Source organism: Echeneis naucrates, chromosome 3, assembly GCF_900963305.1.
Source record: "Echeneis naucrates chromosome 3, fEcheNa1.1, whole genome shotgun sequence".
Taxonomy (NCBI): domain Eukaryota; kingdom Metazoa; phylum Chordata; class Actinopteri; order Carangiformes; family Echeneidae; genus Echeneis; species Echeneis naucrates.
Genome location: NC_042513.1, coordinates 14,091,795 through 14,114,372, shown reverse-complemented (window position 1 = coordinate 14,114,372; position 22,578 = coordinate 14,091,795). Strand labels below are relative to the sequence as shown.

At 39.8% G+C, this 22,578-nt stretch overlaps 1 protein-coding gene across 1 annotated transcript; it reads left to right on the top strand.

Moving 5' to 3' along the window:
• Nucleotides 1-25: 25 nt before the first annotated feature.
• slc67a1 (solute carrier family 67 member 1) lies at nt 26-9,246 on the top strand. The gene is made up of 10 exons (XM_029497850.1): nt 26-540; nt 1,603-1,700; nt 1,845-1,990; nt 2,133-2,265; nt 2,724-2,836; nt 5,571-5,681; nt 5,940-6,040; nt 6,157-6,258; nt 6,619-6,739; nt 6,964-9,246. Exons 1-10 carry the CDS (start codon nt 403-405, stop codon nt 7,119-7,121), a joined length of 1,221 nt encoding a protein of 406 aa, XP_029353710.1. The 5' UTR covers nt 26-402; the 3' UTR covers nt 7,122-9,246.
• The last annotated feature ends 13,332 nt before the right edge of the window (nt 9,247-22,578 follow it).

Here is a 22,578-nt window from a genome sequence, read left to right as displayed (position 1 = left end):
ATTAATGATCACTTCCGTAGAACAAAAACTTCCCGACTTTCCCCGGAGGGGCCTGAACTCATCACTAAAGTAAACTTTCACAGTCACGGTGGATTTCCATAATAACCGATTCATGTCGGTGCAGCTCGTCTCTCCGGTGTTTCCCTCAGGGTGACTGTTCTGGTGCAAACCTTTAAACCAGGATCTCCCATTTTCCCGTCTCTGGTTACACTTTGCCCACATCAGCTGAGTGTACTTCGGGTTCCGTGTGCAGTCGTGCAGCCTCGGACGCGGACACACGCTCTGCCATCCGGTGCTGTGTGAAAGTTCACCGATGTGCTGGGGTTTAACCGGACAACCAGCCCGGACTCGAACCACAGCCACGGATCCATCTTCCTGCTTCCGCTGGGAAATATACCTGACATGAGCCGAGGAGGTGACAAGGTGGAAGGAGCTCCCGGAGGAGCGGACCGGGCGGAGAGGAAGAAGATTATTTACATCGTTTATGTAATCGCTGCTCTGGATATAACATGGATGTTTTTGCAGTTTTCTGTCACCCCTGTAAGTATAAACCTGTTAGTCAGAGCAGGAAGCTGACATTTCCGCGCAGAACGTGAACGCCGAGTAATGTCAGTTCAGCTGCACTTCAGTAGATTTTATGACAGGACTTTTCCTGGTTTAAAGTCCTTTTACTTACACTCTGACACTGAAGCTATTGAATACTTTTCTTTGTAAATATGTAAGCCATGCACAGCCACTTTTAACTGAACATGCGGTACACCTATAATGCACCAATAATACACACTACAAATAATAAAGCAGTTAGTAAAATGTCTTTGCAGTGTGAAATGGTTTTCCCATTGAAGGCCGTTACCTTTGGACTCGCCTGGAGGCGGCTCTCATGTCATGACAGAAATGGGAAATCACAACAAACGTGAAGGGAGAAACACACTTCAGTGAACGGCCTACAGTATTGTAGTGAATAGCCCAAATACTGTAGGGGTGCTGTGTAGAACGGCCACTTTTAACTTTCACAGAGGCAGATTTCATTTCAAACACAGCCTGATGTTACAGGTGAGCTGTGCCACCTTCATGTCTATGGTGGGTCTATGGGTATCATTCATTTTCTCAAAGGAAAGAGACTGCTCAAATTTATATTTATATATACTGTATATAAAAGCACAACCATAATTTTGTTGTAGGATGGCATTTTAATTTCCTTTGGGCAACTGAAAAAATATATTTATTGTAACATCATGTTATACTTTGGTAGCAGCTACAGCTGAGTTTAACAGTTTTAAGATAACTAGTATATTTTCAGTTTCAGTCATATTGATTTGTATGCATGTATGCACAGTACAGGCCAAAAGTTTGGACACACTTTCCTATTCATTTGAATGAGAAGGTGTGTCCAAATTTTTGGTGTGTCTGTGTGTGTTTGTGTTGTGTTCTCTGTACACTCTGTACTAGTATGACAGTGTTTGTATGAAGAGGGGAGGTGGTTGCGCCGAGCACTGAGCCTGTGCTTTACCCATCAGCTGATTTCTATACATACGTACTCTTTGTACATGTATGTGTATATGGTAACATGTATTTCAGTTTTATTACCATGTCTCTTTGCAGTATTTGGCAAAGAAACTCGGCTTTGACACGTTGTGGTTTGGCTATTTGCAAACCATGGTGGGCGTCATTCAGCTGTTTGGAGGTCCCATGTTTGGGAGGTAAGCATTAGACCTTGTACTGTGTACTTGTACATACTTGTGGAGATTGTTCTTTATGTAGTCCACAGGCTAGCATTAGTGACCTACCTGATTATGTTTGTCTGACAGAAAACTTGTGGTTTTTGGGTTTTGTTCTGTTGGCAGGTTTGCAGACCTCTTTGGAGCGCGAATGGCCCTTTCTCTGTCCTGTACTGCAACCATTGCTTTCTTTCTCCTGTTGGCCATAGCAGACCATCCTGCTATGCTATTCATCCACAAAATTCCCACATTTTTCATGCATGTGCTACCTGGTGAGCAACGAGTATCACTGAAAAGACAACCCCGCGCCCACTTGAAATTTCACACCAATAGGATTATATTCATATGCATTAACTCTGAAAAGTATGGCACAGTTGAAGATTTCTCCCCTGTCCACTCCATTACTGTCTGCAGTGTCTCAGATGGTTGTTGCAGACCTTTCAGAACCTGAAAAACGGGCAGACGCTTTATCCAAAATAGGTCTTTGTTTTGGCATTGGTATGATTGCCGGCTCCACGTTGGGCGGACATCTGAACGCACGCATCGGGTAAGTGTGACTGTATGTTTCTTTTGTGTGGTGAATGAATAAAGGAGGATTGCTGTAGAGCAGAGTGGTAAACACATTGCTACAAGCTGTGAGAGCCAATGAAAGGCCAGAGATCTTTATGATGAGGAACATCAATGGAAGATCTTATTTCCACTTTTTCGTATTTCCATAGTAAGGATCAGCTGCCTCGACAAGATGACACTATGTCCTATTGAAAAGCATAACTACAAAACAATCCTATTGTAGGCCATGACCAGATTTTACTACTCCATATTTGTTGCTTGTTCTAAAGTGGCCTACAATAGTTGTTAATGTTTTAAACAAACGTGGAATGCTATGAGAACAATGTCAGGAGAGCATGTGTATGTTTTCTTTTTTTTTTTTTATTTCACAATTTAGTCCTTAAATATCCAAAAACATTTTTCCACGTGACACTTTTTTAACTTTGTATTTCCCAGGGAGGCATTTACTGCTTGTGTTGGTGCTGTGGGGAGTGCCTTCAGTTTACTATTGGTTTTAAAGTTTATCCCAAAAACTACTAAAGCTCATACTCCAAGAAGCAACACAGAAAGTAAGGCACACTTCTGTCTCCCTTGTCTTATGTTCTCAGCTATTTAGGAATTGGTATAGAATGTAGACGATCAGGTTTACGATGCATTAGGACATACGACTGAAGCATTATTTTCTTTCAATTTACCTTTTAAAGTTTAACTGAAACCACAAAATATCAGTTTCTCTGCTGAAATCATTTTTACTCATTTATTTTTCCTGAAAGGGAAATGCAGAACATATAATTTACTGAACATGAAGTTAAGCTGGAAGAGCCAAAAACATGCAGTTTGTTATAATCGGAATTAAATTGGTTCCCTCCTGAATCAGTCAGTTGTTGCTTGTAGTGATGGATCCTGTTGAAAAAAGGAAGGGAAAGCATGCTTGTCATTGCAAAACAATTCTTCTTCATATTAATATTGTCAAAATACATTTTACAAATACTGGAAGACCCATCATTATTTGCTGCTCTTGCCTTGATCAGACAAAACATTTGAAGTCATTGTATAGACCAAGACATTAACTAGATAGTAATCAGCTGAAATTATTAGTTGTAACTCTGCGGAAAAATGAACGGGACACAAGCTGAGGCTGCCTAGCTGCAGAATTAGAATTGGAATTCACTGCATCAGATTCTAGTAGAATATTTTGATGTGAATATTACACGAGATAGAAAACCTGCATTTTTCAAGTCCAATTGAGAACCAGCATTGGACAGTGCAGATCAGCCGGGAGGATGGACTGCTTAAAGAAAGTGGCATTTGACAATGATGGCAAGCAATTGCACGAGTCTGTTCCCATGTCAGCATACCATCATTACGTGTTATCATCAGTCCTTCCTGATGCTGAGCGAGAATTCCTCCACACACAGAAGAAAAACCAGACCCTTGAGAGGGAAAACATCTTTCTCAAGAAGAGAGTTGAGGTTTTGATGACTGATGCTGAACAGTTCAAGGCAGAACAGCAAAGAATCAACCAGGTGATCAAAAACAGAGACTGCCTGAGGAACCAACTGATGCTCTGCAAAAATGAACTTTCTGTTATGGGTAAGAAGATCAGGATCCAGAACAAAGACATAAAGAGGGGCTTCTTCCAGAACAAGGTCCTCAAGGAGGAACTGGAGTCAACGAAGAAGGAGCTACAGTCAGTTAGGCAGGGGGTTGTCGAAGAGAAGGCAGGGCAACAAAACCTGAGGGAACAACTGGACCACATGATCAAAGCGAGAGACGACCTGAGCAACAAGTGCTTTCAATGGCAAAGTGAATGCTCAGAGCTGCGCGACAAAGTGACAGCCCAGCAGTCGAGCCTGAACACTAAAGATGACCTGTGCAAAGAGCACATGAAGCAAATCCAGCTTCTTAAACTAGAGAGCCAGAAACTGGAGAAGGAGAGGGCCATCATAGAAAGCGATACAAAGGACCAGAGACAGACAATCCAAAAGTATCAAGAAGCGCTTCATGCACAGAAGGAGAAGCTCAGACAGAGCAAAATATGTCGTGCTGTGGAGGAACAGATTGGGAAAACCATTGTAATACTGCAACAAAGACCACAGGTGATCAGAAAAGCCAAGCAAGACGCACCTCTCTTGAAGATTGAGTCCTTACGGAAAGAGCTGCTCACCCAGAAAGAAGATCTGAGGAAAAAAGTGGCACAGTGTGGGGAGCTGAAGCATAATCTAACACAAGTCGCAGTAAAGCTCCAGCTGTGCCAGGCGTCAGTCAGAGACAAAACCAAAAAGCTCAAGGCAGTAATAGCAGAGAGGAACATGTACAAGACTGAGACTGAGAAACTGGGCAAAGCGTTATCAGAAATGCAGAAGATTCATCACACTGAAAAACAGCAGAAGAAACCTGCCAAGAGGACAAGGAAAGCCACGACGTCACCCGGAGACAAATCGAGCCAGTTATATCTCTCATCTAACCCCCGAAAGCTTCAGCTGAAGACTGGAGACAAATTGAAGTCCCATCTCTCCACAGTATCGGAGGCCCAAGTGCAGTCTGATTTAAGGATTGTGGGAACTAAATTATAACTGTGGACCTTTTCATCTGTCTCAGGATGGGGGTGTCTCTCTGAGTGACCTCTCCCAGAGACTCATATTATTATATCACACTAAAGATCCTGAGAAGCTCTAGCTATTTCTTTGAAATGTTTCTTGTGCTTTATTTGACACGTCATTAAAAAAAAAAGAAAATTTTATTTCTATTTAATCTGTTAGTTTGACATGCATGATATGGTGCTGCCAGTGGAAAGCAACTTAGTACATGTTAATTAAATGGTACTTAAAAGATTTAAGGTTAGGTTCAGCGAAGTGTTGAAACGAAAAGTGGTGGTTTTATGTGGGGGTATATGCTGCACTGTTCTATTTTGGATTTAGCTCCCTTATTTAATGGACTTTCTCTTATCAACAAACTCTCCCAAATGCTGAACTATTTCTTTCAACTGGTGTCTGGGTTTTATTGAAATAATTTATTTGAAAGGATGACTTAAAAAAAAACAATTATAATTATATTAAAAACTAAAGGTAAGAGAAGGATAAGGTAAGAGGTAAGAGAAGGATAATTGTTCAGTTTTTGAGTTGGTCTTGAAAAGGAAGATGGTTTCTGTGTATGAAAAAAAGCTACACTTCTGCTCGCGTACTGCTCAATTCTCGTTTCTCAATAAGCTATATTCTAAAGTTTCTTCGTATTTTCTGGCAGCCATTGTTCATGGAATTGTACATCAGTTTTTCACATTTGTTTTCTTTGAATCTCCTGCAGGTGAGAAGAAAAGCACGTCAATATTCAATGTGGGAGAGATCACAAGACTGATGAAGTTTCCTGGTGTGAGTGCCACTTTCGCTGTAAAGGTATTCGCAGGCTTGCCATCAGGTAAGACTTGTGTTTTTCTTGCGTTTATTTAAAACATTTCCATAAAGCTATATTTCTTAACATAATTATGACAAAATCTATTATTGCTATGTAAGATTGTGTAACTTGCCGACGCTCTTTGAATCGTGGTCTTTTTTCTTTACTTTACCATACATGTTTAAATGCTTCCATTTATGAATTGTACTTGAAGTGACACACGCTAAGTCAGCTTGAAAAGTGTCAGAAAATGAAAAAAGAAGTGTCGTTCTCTTTCCAAAGGCATTTTTCAAGTGATGTTTTCGATCATTGCTTTGGACTTCTTCAAGCTGCAACCTCATCAGAATGGTTACCTAATGGCCTATTTCGGTATAGTCCAAATGGTATGTTTGGTTCCAACTAAAATCCAACATTAAATGATTAGAATTTCAGTGCTTCGTTTGATACACATGCAGCAACTCATGATTATATCAGACTTTAATCCCAGATGTTTGTTCAGGTTATTCAGGGAGGAGTGATTGGTAAACTTACAGCAAGATACTCCGAGAACTCGCTACTGCTTCTGTCCATCGCAGTTTCTTCATTGGTGGGACTAGCTCAGGTACGCATGAAAAACTTGCTGAACCTGCTCACAGCTACCGCATTTTTTGTTTTCTTGTTTAAGGACGCTAGGTTTTACTAATTGTTGACAGACTGGCACAGATTTTGTCCTGATTAGGTGCTAGGTGAACTCTTGGTACGACGCATGCACATTCCAAATTTCATGGCAAACCATTGAATATCTTTTGTGAAATATTTCATCCTGGACTAGAGCGATTCACAGTAATGCCAAGCCGAAATGCATGTGACATTATTAGTAAATAAACTGAAATCACTGTATATATATTGTATATCATACAATGAAAATATTCTGTAGGTCCAATCTACAGTTCTTTTGATGTTGATATGTCTTTTTGTGCAGGCCTACATGCAGAATGTGTTCCACTTTTGCCTCACTGTCATCCCCATGATGTTTTCTCTCAGTGTGTTTAATGTGATCACAGACAGTATGCTAACCAAGAGCGTACCATCATCTGACACAGGTGAGGTTATCCTGCACAGCACAAAGCTAGAACTATTCATGGTGTTAATGATTTTGAAAAGAAAAATTTTGGGCCACATTTGGTATTTGTCACATGTGAAACTCACGAGATAGCGAGAATACACAGATTAGCCAAAAAACTGCATTTTACCATACCAATACCATATAAACACACAGATAATTAAATGATTTTATTAATGAAGTCCACCCTGCTCTTGTACACAGGCACAATGCTGGGGCTGTGTTCATCTGTTCAATCTCTGCTTCGCACGGTCGGCCCTACTGTTGGTGGCTTCCTGTATGTGAACTATGGCGTTTCCTCCATAGGCCAAATCCAGTTTGTTGTGAATATTGCTGTATTTGTTTATATGCTGCTGCGTTGACGTGAGAAAATTCCCCAGCTAAAGGTATGAAATTGTGCCAAATGATCCAAACCATAAAGGCGGAGATTAAAATAAATTGAGTGATTGATTTACGACAACTTAACCCTTTAAACCCGGTTATGCTCAAAGTACTGCAGTGATTTACATGATGCGAGACCTCCAAGCTCTGTTGTTTAGTGAGGAAATCTCCACTAGATGGCAGCATATCCCCCATTTGCCAGATTAGACAAAGTAACTGAGTTGATTGTTCACACCCACACCAGAGGGATGGTTTCAACTCCGTTTGACACTAAAGAAGGATCATTCATCATAATTAAATATTAATCATTGTAACGGTTTTCCATTAAAGTTACAGGAAAAAAGGATGTAATCAGATTACAGATACATTCATTAAAAATGGGGATTGCAGGCCTAGCAACGCCTCTGGTGGACATCTTGCCATTATTTTGTCTTGAAAGCAGAAAAAAGGAATCCAAAAGTACTGGAAAGTAATCAAGTTACATTACTTTAATATTGTGATACTTAGATTACGCTACTGATTCTTTTTTTTTTTTTTCTTTTTTTTTTTACAGATAATTTGTAATTGTATTGGAATACAATTTTAAAGTAACCCTCCCAACCCTGGACACTTGCATATAACAGCAGTCAGAAGAAAAAAATATAACAGGCAGCAAGACAGTAGTTCATATTTGCGCAGCAGCGTTCACCAGTACAGTCTTTAAAGGGAGCTCTGACTGATTCTGGCATGTAACGTGTTGTGATAATATAGGCGAAAAGATGAACACATAAATGACATTGTGTTTGACCTTTCTGGCCCAAAACCTGTAGATCAATTAGTTAAAATAAGTTCAACACCAACCAGGTACAACCAAAAAAATATTGCTTATGTATAATTGAATATTAATGATGTACATCTGGTAACCTACTAAGCTTCCTTTTAATAAATGCAATTTTATTAAACTCTTAGATAGGTTTTTAAATACTAGTAATTGAGTAATTTTAAATTGTAACAAATCTGAATACCTTTTCCCTACAGTCAGCAGCCCTAAGATATTTACCCTATATGGGCAAATTACATAGTACATAGAAAAACAAGTGACCTTCTGCGAGGAGGACATACAAATGGTTGCGTGTTAATCGCAGTCTGGGTTTCTTTGTCGTTTTTATTTACAGTTGTCTTCCATCTAGCTTGCTGCAGCATGTTGAAATGATGTCACAATATCGGGAGCAGATGTTTTCATTGTTTCCGCAATGAAATGAATTTTGTTTTTGCAATATTATACCCAGCAATCCCAGATAAATATGATCTTACTTTAGCAGCAGGGGGTCAGCAGTGTTTAATTGCTGTCATGGACCAGGCTACACCTTCAACAGATGTCACTGGTGTTGTTTTCTTTTTTTCCAGGCAAAAGAATGAGAAATTTTCCTTGCGAACCTTAGACATTTAAAAAGAAAGTATTTTGTTTTAACCAGTGATTAACTTGTTATTTCATGTTTTTATCCAAATAGAGGTATTGTTAACAAAATATAAATAATTTTCCTGTCAAGCCTAATGTATAAAGCCACAGACATCATGTAACATGTAATTAGAATGTCATTTTGGAAATAAATCATTTTGTAAATAGAATTATGAGAAATAAGTGGCCTTAAAACCAAAGACTAGCATTTCACTGACACTGAGCATACTGATTCCAATATGCTGTCATCAAAAACAGAGAAAGATCAGGCAATAATTGCTTTTAGACAGGTTTCTTAATCTATTCTGCATTTATTTGAAGAGTAAAAAAACCTTTTCTAAGGACAGTGGTTCTGGTATATCATTTTTTCCACTTAACTTTAAACAGCGAAGATTTTTTTCAGTCCAAAAATTCAAATCAAGGATATTTAAAGAATTTATTTGGTGGGACGGAGCTGGTGAGGTGTGGCAGCTTGTTTTAGACCGTTTGCACCTTTAATGTGATCAGCCGTCTCAGTGGAAATCCCATCAACTGAGTCTGATCCAGGCGTCGCTCATTATTCACTGTAGTCTACCAAACGTTTTCTTCAAAAGCACGCTGACTCTAGGATCAGCTTTAAAAAAAAAAAAAAAAAAGTACTTTCTCTTTCTGACTCACAGAGACTCATAGGAATTACAGATGGAGCTAAAGGGTGTCACTGTATCTTTGAACCCAGGGGGCACCCCTGACTGCTGGAGGGGGTGCCCTGTTACACTTGGGCCTTTGAGTCAGGGGAGCTGGAACAATGCTGTTGTTAACACTCCTGATGGGGACCTTTGGGCCCTCTGAAAGTTTAATGTGACTCTGCAAGCGACCTGCACTCACTGAGGTCAGAGATGAGCGCGGCCCGGCGATGGTCCAAGGTTGCCTTGTGTCTGTGCATTGGAAACTAAACGCCAGCAGGGGTGGGGGGGCATTGGGTCCTGGCCTTGTTTTGTCCCCTGTGGCATGGATAATGAGCTATCTGTCTCCACCTGCCACATGGAGAGATGAGGCTCACTGTCTCACTTAAAAAAGCACAGGTTACCTATCTGATTTGTCCAAAGCAGACCAGAGACATGATCTGAAACATAGGAACCTTCGGCCTAAATGTTTTATACCGCAGCTTTCTTCCTTCTTCTTGTGCCACACCACAAAAACCTCTTCCCCACAAACACTTAGTTGCTTAGTTCATTGTGAGCTCCATCCAGATAATAAATGTAATCAAACATGGGTGAGTTTTAATGTTTCTTTCTTAGAAAGTGTTACATCTGTCTTGAGAATGACTTGTAAGAAACATTATTTATTTATAGCCCTTTAAACCACACACAGAGCTGATTCTTCATTAGAAAGAGTACAAACTTGAGGTAGATGTGACAGCAGCTCACCATAGATGCACAGCTCTCCAACAACCCCCCTCCCAGCCCCACCATCCTGCCTTGTGGACCTCGTGGAGCTCATGGAGTTGGCCGGAGGAATGAAAGGTGATCTTAGAGGGGTTTTGTCTCGGTGTAATCAGACAGAGACATCATCAATCATGAGAGGGGGAATTACAGCGGGCTACAATGGGAGATAAGATAATGAACAGGGCCACAGCGACCTGGTGAAGGACAGCTCGAGTTCCCATCCTGATTACATGGCAGAGACCTGACTGGCTGCAAAACTTGCTGAGGATGTTCATTGTACGAATCCAAGTTGAAGCAAAGAGTGTTACTGTCTGGCAAAAGCATAAAGATTGTAGCAAATAAACCGGTTTTACTGAAGTGGCGGATCATCGTCAGTGGTGGAGTATAAGAGGGTCAGACGAACAGAAGACCAAAGACCTGTTGTTGAAATGTGGCCTAAATGGTAGTCTTAAAGTTCATTGGTAGCAAAAGGGTTTATCCTCTGGGGAGCAATAATGCGCTAAATGAATTTAATGGTAATCTCCATTTTCTTACTCATGTGCATAAGTATCTTTGTGTGATTGTGGCATTACGGCAAAAACCACAAAGTAATCAAAGATAAGAAATAATCCTCATGGACATCCACCTGCATTAGGATCAGTGTTCCCCTTGTTTGGAGCCGTGCGAGTTGACAAGACATGCTAAGACTGTAGTGAAAACTGCAGGCCCCCGACCAGGAGGACTTTAGACCACCAAGTGGTGCACGAAGAAGTTCCAATTAGAATCACAACTGTGTATCAAGCGAACATTTTTGGCAGCAAATGAGGGAGCCTTGAAAATAGTCATGCCACAGAGACACAGTCTTCAAATGCAGCTCCTGAAGTGGGACACAGCCTGTGGGATTTCCAACTCACCTTCCTTGTGGAACTGCAATAAATACTTGATTGTTGTAGCAAACCAAATATCTTTGGGTTTCAGTTAATTGGGCTACAATTAACAAAGCTGTCTGAAGATGTCACCTTCAGCCCAATGCAATTCTGATGTTTCATAGACAGGCAAATAGTCAACCAATCAGTCAATAATGAAATAGTCACTTAGTTGCAGCTTTAATTACATGTGCACAACCTGACCATTGTCTAGGATCAACACTTCGAACCAGTCATCTTTATTGGGTATTTATGTATAAATACCTGGTCTGCAGGTGAGTGTCACATGCATAGTGACGCATGTGACACTCACCTGCAGACAAATATCACACTACAGTGAGCGTGTTGTGTCACATCTTAAGAGACAAGCTGCCCCCTCCTCCTGAATCTGCACTGAGATGAAGCGTGCTCGGCCGTGTGTCAGCGGCTCTGGGCCCAATGACGCCCAGCCTGACCAGCACGCTCTGGTCCACACTCTCACTCCCTGACATGTGCCACTGCTCACTAATCCTCCACTGACGCCTCTCTGCAGCATCGCACTTGACAACGGAACAATGGATATCCACCGTGCTGACCTCCAAGGCCAACCGGCTTTCATTGCATCAGAGGGGATCTTCCCTTTCCCCTAAGATGGAGGCTGTATTCATTTCCCATAGCATTCAGTTACCGCACAGGAGCTGCAGAATGTTAGCACCTTATTATGACACACAGGGAACATAAGTTCCTTTATCATTTTTAATGCTGCAGGATGGAAATTCTTTGTTTTCGTCAGGCTTAGGACGGTTGGAGATTTGAATGTTTGAGGCTAATATGGTTCAAAAGAGAGGATGTGGATATCATTTTAATTATGGTTGAGCCGATTAGATAACAATGTGAAGCATTAGTAAAAGGCGGGAAAAAGTGTGCCAGGGGAGGCATCTGTTTGAATTAGCAACTTTAAGCTCTGCATGTTGTTTCCATGACTCATATGGACCAGCATCTGTGTTCCGCAAAAACAAATCTGACCATTATTCCACACATTGGCAAGATTATCTTGCCATACATGACACAACCGAGATTTCACATGGGCCAGTTTGAGTTCTTAATGCTATCAATTCAACACAAGTTTAAGTAGATCTGGATTGTCAATCAGGGCCTGCTGCATCCTGAGGGTCCAATTTAAGAAGTTTAATGTCAAAGCTTTAATGTGGCTTAACGGTATATAAATCATTAATATTTAATTTTAAAGAAGATCATGTCAATATTAGGTGCACAAAATAGCGCAAATGCTAAGTTACATTTAAAAGATACACATATCTTTTAGTTTTTTGAATATAGTTTCATAAATCATAAAATAAATAAGTGAATACTATATGTACATAATTATTTAAAGATTATTTCTTAAAATAAAAGATTTTTCTTTCTTATTTATTTAAATCATTGAAATCACACGTTCCAAGAACTTTTAAAAGTTTGTGTAACATGTTGGTATTTTTTTTATACTTTAATTGACAGCAAACTGCTAGAGACAACTTTGAATCTGTCCTTTTTGTAAAATCTCTTCAGCGGGAAAAGTGGGATGACTGGGAGGAACAGCCCATCGGAACTGAACTCAACTGGTGACTTGGTCATTGGTCTTGTATGTGAATCATACAGTTTATTGGCCAAAACAAGGACCATGATCCAGCAGAGGCTGGTTCCTGAATATTCTTATGCAACATAACATCCTCGGCCTAAGATCAACTATCAGTGTTGAAGTCCCGTCATTCTGAAGGGAGAAGCAGAGCTGTTAACTAACTGCTTCCTGGTGATGAGCTGGATCCGATGAGCAGGTGTGCAAACACAGTGGCCTCACACAAAATGTCTCTTTAACCATAACAAAAGCCATTTCTGGACTGAAGCTTAGGCAGCTACAGGAAGGACCATCCAGCTACACTTCGTCTTCGTTTTCATCAAACTGTCTCAACTCTCTACAGACTTGGAAAGATGGAAATTATTGCTGTCAAGTGGGAATCATTAGGCCGGCAGTTAATGTCCATAAGGGGAGGTGCCTGAAAGCTGTTGTTTCCAAAGACTGAGAGCCATTTTTGTTGCCATACAGTGAACAGCACACCCCAACTAATGAATTCAGTTTGACAAGTTTGAAGGTTACAGTAAATGTAAAGACTGTTTACTTTTACTCCTTATGCTCAGGAATGTGTGGTGTTTGTCTCAAAATTGTCAAAATTCTTTCAAAGCTTTATTGTAATGGGTTAAATGGACTGACATGTACATGATATTTACTCAGGCAATTGATTTCCTCACACTGACTATTATTTGGGTGGCAGATGGTGAGCCGGTGGTAATCCCAGCTGCCAATTGGCCTGACCCTTTGCACTCCACCCTACTTCTCCCAAACTAATATGGGACACCCCACCCCCACCCCCATCACCCACCACCAAAACCTTAATGAACCGGCTGAGCAGTCCTGCCGAAGAGCTTCTTTAAACTGGTGAGTAATGGCTGTGTCAGCAGTCAGGGATGAGCGGACGGGTGAGGAGGCATGGGGGAGAACGGGGTATTAGAACCCCATCAAAGCTAAGTGGGCTGCATTGTTCATGAACACTGCAGCTGCTGTTACTTTACAGTCCTGACACCTACAACCTAAGGTTTTCATTGTACTCACTCCATTTGCTTATGAGGTGAACAAAACTATAAGGAAGAAGAGCAACTTATGTCTTTAGGAATATAAAAAAAAAGTTCATTTATTTGTCCAAAATACAGACAACTTATTCTGCCAGATCTTAAATTTATCCATTGAATTTTGGTCTATACAGTAATTAACATTTTTTATGTATGGTTTATTGGTGTTTTTTTTTTTTTACTGTATGTTCATTTTACTTCCAAGTTTTAAAATGACACACGGTTCTGAAAGTACAACACTCCATCTGTTAAAACAAAGGTAATGTGGCCTACAGAAATGTAACAATAGTTATTTCAGTTACCGATTTTGATATAATCCTCTTGCTTCCTCCGCGTTTCCACAGGGGCCCTAATCTAATCTAAAGTCATCACAGCTAATCCGCAGCAGCAGCACCAGCAGCAGCAGTGGTCGAGGTAAATTAGGTCTCTGACTGATAACCATCTGGCAGAAGTGTGTCTAATTAGTTTGTTTTACTCTTAAGTACAACAAAAATGAAACTTAGCTGGGTGGGAAGCGGTTATGGAGCGATAGCAAATCACTGTTTTAGTGTTATATACTGTCCTCCTTAGTTAAAAAGAATCTGTACATTTAAAATAGAGTGCTCTTTAAATTGGAGCAGTTATAATAAATATTATATATATTATATATGTTAAATATTCATTCATTCATCTTCTACCGCTTATCTGTCAGCCCATCACAGGGCCAACCCACAGAGACAGACAGAGACCAACAACCACTCACACTCGCACTCAGACCTACAGAGGAAACCCACCCAGGCACGGCAAGAGCATGCAAACTCCACACAGAAAGGAAGAAACTGAACCTGCAACTTTCTTGTTATGGGGCAAAAGTGCTAACCTGCCATGAAACAAAAATATGTTAAAAACAAATAAAATGTTGTAAATATATGATACTAATGATTTGAAAATCTGGAGAAAACAAGAGACACAACAACAGGAAAAAATGCAGATTTTTCTTCTATAGAAGGGTAAAACTGAAACCTGAAATCTGATATATTTTCTACTGACCCTATTGAAATAATATTTAATAATATTTAATAATACTAATTGAATCACAAAAATCTGTATAATACCTGTGCAAGGTGGATCGTGACGGTGCTCAACAGTTAATATACAACACTGAGCTGTCACGCTGCTTTAAATCACCTGGTGCAGTGATACCTGGTAAATAACACAATACCTGGAATTTGTAATCCTACTCTTTGATAACAGCTGACATTCAATGGATTATTCAAATCCTCTTAAATTGATTCACTGTTGAACTGTAGTGTGGACTTCAACCACCGCACTGTCGAGCATGTAATCAGAAAGCCTACAGATCTTATTTTAACCAGAAATGTGTTTATCTTTTGGCCTTCTATTGGCTGAAAATGCAAAAAAAAAAAAAAATTAATATATAAATATTAAATATGAACATGTTTACATTTTTAACAAGGTATACATGAAGCCAAATTTCATACTTTATTTGATGTTTTGTTCGCTCACCAATCCATCCAACATATTGATCATGACAACATTTTTGTTTGCAGCCTAACACTTCTCCTGTGCTGAAATCAACAATAATTACCAAAAACTAGTTAAAACACGTCAGAGTTTCTTTTGGACTCCAGTGATGAAAATCTCAGACAAATTTGACGTCAATCAATTCATCCCAAATTTACTCCCAAACTCTTCTGGTGTTTCTGAGTCTTAGCTAAGTCTTGGGAGAAGGTCATGGTGGATGGATGGATCAATACAATATTGGACTTATGGACAGGAGGCACCTGGTGATGTCAGTTTTCAAACTAAGAGTCAGTGTCATGTGATGGTAAAATGATGATCAAATGATTCCTTGCATTTATTATTGTTACCATGTTACATGAGGGTGCCCAAACTTTAACTTAGTGTTTATGTGCACTCAAATCAGCACCTTTCCCACCTTAAGCCCACACCAGCAAGAAGAGAACAAAACACAGCTTCAGTCCTGCCATCGCCTTCAATCCCTTCAGTCCTGCAACCAAGCCATTTCATTCGGAGGACTTTGGTAAAGTTCTTTTTAATTATGAAAGTATTGTAATAAACACCCTCAACATGCATCTATATCAGCACCACTTACGCTGCAATATGTAAAACCATCATGTGGAACTTTAATCCAAATCTTCTTTTCACTTTTAGTATTTGCCTCTGTCATCAAACATATTTGATGCTCAGTGGAGCAGACACAAGGCCTCAGGACAGCCTGAATAGTCTATTATGTTCTATATGTCAATTGTAAATGGCAGTAATAGGCCCTGAATGCACGACTGTTAATTTAAAAAAAACAAAAAAAAAAACCAAACAAACAATGCCGCAACCACCAGCAGCATACGCAGCAGTTGGCTGTTAAGTGTCTGGATCTCCTAAACAAACCATGGGACTCTGAGCTGCATCAAGAGGCTCAGCCGAAGTTCAATCTGACATTTATCTCTCTGGGCCATTCTGCTGATGGCAGCACCACGTCACTTTAGGAAGCAGCTGTTTACTGTCAGAGATCTAGGTCAGAACAGAGGGAGCTGGACTCCCAGCCGGTCAGAGTCCTGCCAACAGTTTACACACACACTGGCCTTCAGCACAACTGTAGGGGCCCCTGAATGATTCAGGGCTGGACGGGGGCCAGCGTGCCAGAGGCTTCCAAGGTAGAGAAACACTTAACATCTACTGCTAACAATTACAAATTAAGATGACTGTTGTGAGCATTGGCTGTGCCCCATTCCAGGGGGGCCACATCCTGTGGAGGCTGCATTTGGCAACCAATTGAGACACAGTTGGCTCACCAGAACGGATCAAACGCTCCTTCAAAAATGTTTTCTTGCTTTCCTAGAAGATCCTTTCACTTCTCACTTATCCCGAGATTTATTGATAATAAAAACAATATTGCAGCAAAAGACACCAACAGATACACTAGTAAGTATTGTGTTTCAGGTAATGGTACAACTGTTAAAAGCAAGAGCTTTAACAAACTCAATGTTTTCAGAAAAAAAAAAAAAGTTGTGTTGTCAAGGTTGCAAGGCAAAATTAGCTTTGTTTTGTAATACAACAGTATGGACGGGACAGCTGGAGATGCTGATTCTGAAGGAACCAGTCCATTAAGTGTCACACCTTTCTTGACTACACCACCTGAATCATGGGACAGCCAACATAAATATTAGCATGCTAGCATTGGCTAACCTTGGGCCTGTTTTACGAGCTCTGGCAGCATCCGACTGCTGCTGGTACTGTCACAAGCTCATATTGCTCTGTATGATCTGATATTTCGGTGGACAACAGTATTACCTCATTAGATAAATAGAAATTCCAATCCAGTTAGATTGTGGTGTTGTGTACCCCTTTGAGTGAGGTAAATATTTTTCCACTGTTAGGTTGCGGGGGGTGCTGGAGCCAATCCTAGCTCACATTGGGCCGTGGGAGGAACCCACGCAGGAACAGGGAGAACGGACTCCACACAGAAAGGCCCCAGGCCCAGAACCGAACCCGCAACCTTCTTGTTTTGGGGCAAAAGTGCTAACCTGCCATTAAACAAAAATATATTAAAAACAAATAAAATGTTGTAAATATATAATACTAATGATTTGAAAATAGACATTCTGACTCTGGAGAAATCAAGAGACACAACAACAGGAGCATCATGCTGATTTAATATCACATTTTTGACATGGACATTTTTCTTGTAAAAAAGAGTAAAACTAACCATGGTCATAAACCAAAAGCAGATTTCATCTTCTGGGGAACATGATGACAAAGAGATAATTCATTGCAGAGTCATGAAAGAGAAAACTCAGTAAAACAAGGCTATACAAGAAAAGTTCTGATTTCCGAATAACAGATAAATGAAAAGCTCCCTGAGTTCAGCGTTATGTTTTTTCAGTTCAACATTCACCGAGCTGATCTGCTGCCAGAGTTTTCCACCTGACACACAGGTAAGAGGCTCAGCACCCACCGTCAGATCCCAAAGGCAGCTTTATCACCCTGTTATATAACACACACACACACACACACACACACACACTGATGCAGGGCTGATGTGAGGACGCTGCCGCAGTGCTGTTGTCAGCACTGGCCAGATCAGATTTAACACCCCCCTCCTCATCTCCACACTCCTCCTTGAGTTTCCCTCATGATCCATGGTAACACTGTTCTCCTGGGCTTGTATGTGTGTGTGTGTGTGTGTGTGCTTTACTCAGTAAAGAGGTGTTACTCAGTGGTGTAAGTGTGGTGATGTAATCAGGTCGGTTGAAATGTGAAAAGAACATATGTGACAGCAGTTTGGTCTTTTTTTGCAGAGCGAGAGAGAAAGACAGATAATAAAATACATTTTTTAGTTTTTCAGTTGTCCAGAAACAGACCAACATCTGGGAGTCAATGCAAGCCGCATAATAATCAGAACAATAATTAATACGTTTATTGATAATATTTCTTAATAATAATGACAAAAAGTTCATGAATTTGGTGGTTTTCTATATATTTTTATTGATGTATAAATATATAGCATGTAGAGATAAGCAAAGCAATGCAATAATCCTGATAACAAAAAAAAAAAACATGCCAAAAGGTTTATGTAAATGTGATAAATGTGCCCTTTAATCTGTTGTTAGTTTTCAGAGACAGTTCTCATAGCTTGGGAACTCCAAAACTATTCCAAGAAACTCAGTGATGAATAATCAACAAAACCGAAAGCAGAAAATGTTTCACAGATTCAAATGTATCAGTTTGAACACAACCTAACCTTCTCCATCACTGGCTCAACCATCAAGCATGAAAAAAAAAAGAGGCATTTTGCAGTCTCGGACCATCCATTAGACTTCGGATGCCACTGCTATCTGTATTTTTACTCTCAATAATTTCATTAATTTTGTTTAATAGTAGAAATCTGGGAAAAATTATAAAACTCTTTGTGAAAATCAGACATGACAGTGTTGATGGAGGTTTGTGCCATCTCATTAAAGCTGTTTTCAAAATCTCATATGAGGCACAGCAGAGACTCATTAATGTCGTTACATAACACGACTCCTCTAATCATTCTTTGAACCCGATATTAGGCTACTCCTGAGCTAATCTATCTGTCTTGGCATAATCTATGGCTTGCTCGTGTAAGCAATCTCCACCTAAAACTTGATGGTGTCATTGTGTACTTTAGCTTATTATTATTATGTAAACTGTTGCGATGCTGCGATTGGCCCGGGCCAGGAGGCTGCAGCCACTTGACTCAACAGCAAAGTAATCATCTAAACACAGAGAGCAGATCTGATCTGCAGCTCAACACTTTCACACTCCTGCAGCAGGTGTCAGTTTCACACACGACAGACCTGACGGCATGCGTGTCTTTCTTTAATGCTTTTACAACTCAGTTTCTTTTTTTTTTTTTTTATCTTGTTTATTAGGAATTACAAATTTTGAAAAAATTTAATGGTGTAAATCTGGCAGAGTGCGATAAACTCGCGGCCTGTCCGGCGTGTTGCCCAGAACCTCGACTGGGATTGGCTCAAGCAGCCTGATGGATAAGCAGGTGAAAATGAATAAATGAATGAAATGAGGTAGAGAAATGGGTCATGGACTATGGACTAGCAACATAAATTATGTAAATGATTTTGGTTTTAGCCAATCTCAGACTATTTGTGATACTGAATGGTGAAATTTGGTCAGAAGACAACATTTTAATGGGAAAAAAAGCTAAAAACCTTTGGCCCCACCATCTGTCTTTGATTACTTTTTAGTTATTAGAACTTAGCATAATAATAGAGGACCTAACAAACATTCCCCTTCTTGCATAGCACATAATATTTCAGTGGGTTATACACATGATTTCAATAAATAATAAAGCAATAATGCTATCACTCATTTTGCTCATAAGATATTAAAAGGAAGCACCAGCATAAGTAAATTAAACCTGCATAATATATGAAGAGTAGGTGAGTGGGATACTGGTCGGTTAGTTGGTTTTGGCCTAAATTATAGTCTGGTCTCAATGCTGTTTCTGAGGATTTATAACCTCTGAAGAACAAAGGACAAAGTTTTCAGGCATCAGCTATGGTCAGTCTGTTTAACAACCTATCATCATAATTATACAAGAAAAAAAAAAAAGATTGAGTACACTAGAAGCAGATATAGTCAAAATAACAAATCCTTCCCAAACTATTCGGATATACAAACTGTCGAATGTAATGAAAATGTAAAAATATCATGAAAGTTTTGAACACTTTTCAAAAAAATCTTTGGCAAAATGAACAATATAAAAGTGATTTGAGTGTGTGTCTCCATCCAATGCTTTTATACAAATAGCTTCAAAAAATGTGACGTGGCCACATGATAAACTCAACATCATCTCATGTCCAGATTGTTTTGGGTTCATGTTTTTTTTTTGCTGACCCAAACTGTTTAAAGCATGTGTGAGAGCAGGGAGGTCTCCCTGTAAAACAGCTTGTGGCATGTATTTAGAAGCTTTTAGCCCTAATAGCTTTTTACATGCCAGTACAAGAAGAAATATTACAATTTCAACATCAGACTGCATTTTCTTTATTTACCAACATCTATTTCCACTGATGGCAAGTAACACTAATAGTGCTAGTCTCACACGTCAACACGACTCAAGGCTTAAAAATGGTATGATTTATTTATTTTAAAGAAAGCTGGTCCCCTATCACACCCACCATGCTGCCCATTGGTTGGTTGACAGTCATTTTAAAGCCACAAGTTTGCAATTTATCTGAAGAAGGTGGAACTGAGAAGGAGTGATGGCTGGATCCGACCTGCTCTCTACTCTATTCTGATTGTGTGCGACACAGTAGTGACATCCTAACACATAACCTGATTTATAGTCTATTTTCCTCTAAATGGGGCCATCATTTAAAAAAATCTATCGGGTTGTAATGAAAATGACTTGAAACTGGAGAATGAGACCATAAACTCATCAAAAAAAATTTACTGAGCTAATAAATCAAGTGAGAAGAAGGGCAATTTTCCCATATTCTTCAATACAAATCTGACTTCTTTTTACAACCAGTGGTGTTGTTCCCTGATGGTCACAGTAGATGGTGTACAAATTATAGGCTGCACAGCACTGGTTTTCATTGGTTTTACTGTTCAGGCTCAGTCTACATCCATTTTTATATAGTTTATTGGCTGCTTTAAAACAAGGATATTTGAGGTTCAACACAAAAAAATCGCCACTTTCCACTCTTTATTGATAAGTTCATTGTTTTTTTTCCACAGGTTAAAAAGCAGATGGAGGTCAAATTTTTTTCCTAACCCTAACCCTAACCCAGCTTCTTTTGTCCAAAAACAAAAAATGAAAAAAGATTCATATCCACATCAGTAACCAGCATGTAATCGGGTGAACTCGGACTGACCTGAGAAGAATAATTAACTGGTAAATCTTTCAAAGGTCAACAGTGTGGTGGCCAAGGACGAAGAGAGTAGCCACCATATGGCTAAAAATGCCCACAAGAAGTGTGTCTTCACTGCTCTTTTAATCTTTTGAGCTAATTGTGCTTCTTCCCCCCCACGGTCTCATGTTGACTGCGGCTGGTGCCCAAGCATACAAAATGTGGTCAAACTATAATCTACTTAACTGCTCTCCACTTTGTTTTTCCAATTATGGCCAGGCCTTGTTATTGTGGGTCTGAAACTTGCTGACATCAGGGTTAATTTTGCTCTTCAAGCTAATTTTCTACTTAGAACTTATTTGAGATGAAATGATTACGAAAAAAAAGTTGTTTTTGCAGATTTAAAAATAACTATGTATTCACTGTGAATGAATTGATTCTGTCTTAAGATCTACGTGAAAATGTAGACAAGTTGTATTTAAGGTGCAGTAATCAATATTTTTCATATAAAAGTGTATCAAATGTGTGATAAGTTGCTCATCCAGGCTCTAGCTAAGATTTAAAACTCCTGATAATGTGTTATTATTGTTTCATGTGAAAACAAATGTGCCACATGGGTCTCTTGCAGTGAAGAATTTCCACCTCTCTTTTGGTTTTGGTTCACTCTCAGAAAAGCTCTGACAAACCCACTGTGCATTAACTTTTCATGAAAAACAGAATTAGAAAACATCTGGATGTTTTAATAAGCAACACAAGTCTGCTCTGTTTAAAGGGTAATGATGTGTCATATTGTGTTCACAGCTTTTGGTTAAAGAAATACTTGTGTCAGAGGTTGAAATCCCCCTTAAACAAACTTTAATAATTCCTTCGAAGCAGCCAATTCTAATATTTTTTTCCCTAATTTTCATTTCAAAGTTCTATTTATTGTGTAGTAAATTATCACAATGTTTTGTAAATGTGTTCAAATGCGTGTTTGTTGATGGGTTGCGGTCCTGTCACAAAGAGCGGCACCCAGCTTTGCACAATCCCTACTGACAGCTTTTTTGTTGTTGTTTTTTTTTGTTTTGTCAACTTTTTATTTTGGTTTTCTGACCAAAATAAAATTTTAGCAATGTAACCCTACAACTCGGACCGCATTCTGGATGCTGGTTGTCTCCATGTGCAGGAGAAGATATTTTGTCTTTGCATGGTGTACCCCCATGTCAGCTGGGATTGGCTCCAGCTGCCTCCCCCCAGTGCTTTAGACAAAGGACAGTGAACTCAACAACCCCACCTCACTGTACCGGCTCAACAAAGTCAAACAGATTAAGGATAGTGTTTCTTGAATATTTAAATATGGGCTTTGCCAGTGACTCCTAGGAACAGACTGGGTGACAACCAAGAACAGGTAGGTGACCACCAGAGAGACGGTCGACAGTTTGCAGACAACACCCGGGGCAGTATGGGTAAGCAGCCCATCCTGTGTTTTTTGTGGCAAAGAATCCAAAAAGCTCGATACCCCCAGGAGATCGCAAGACGGGGGTGAAATCTCCAGTCAGATGGATCTTTCCGCATTTCCGGAAAACTGTGCAAGAACCAACATGGCCTAAGAGTCCATCACTCCGCAGCTCAGTCAGTGGCTGCGGTTTGGCCAGGACGTGCCGAACATCAGA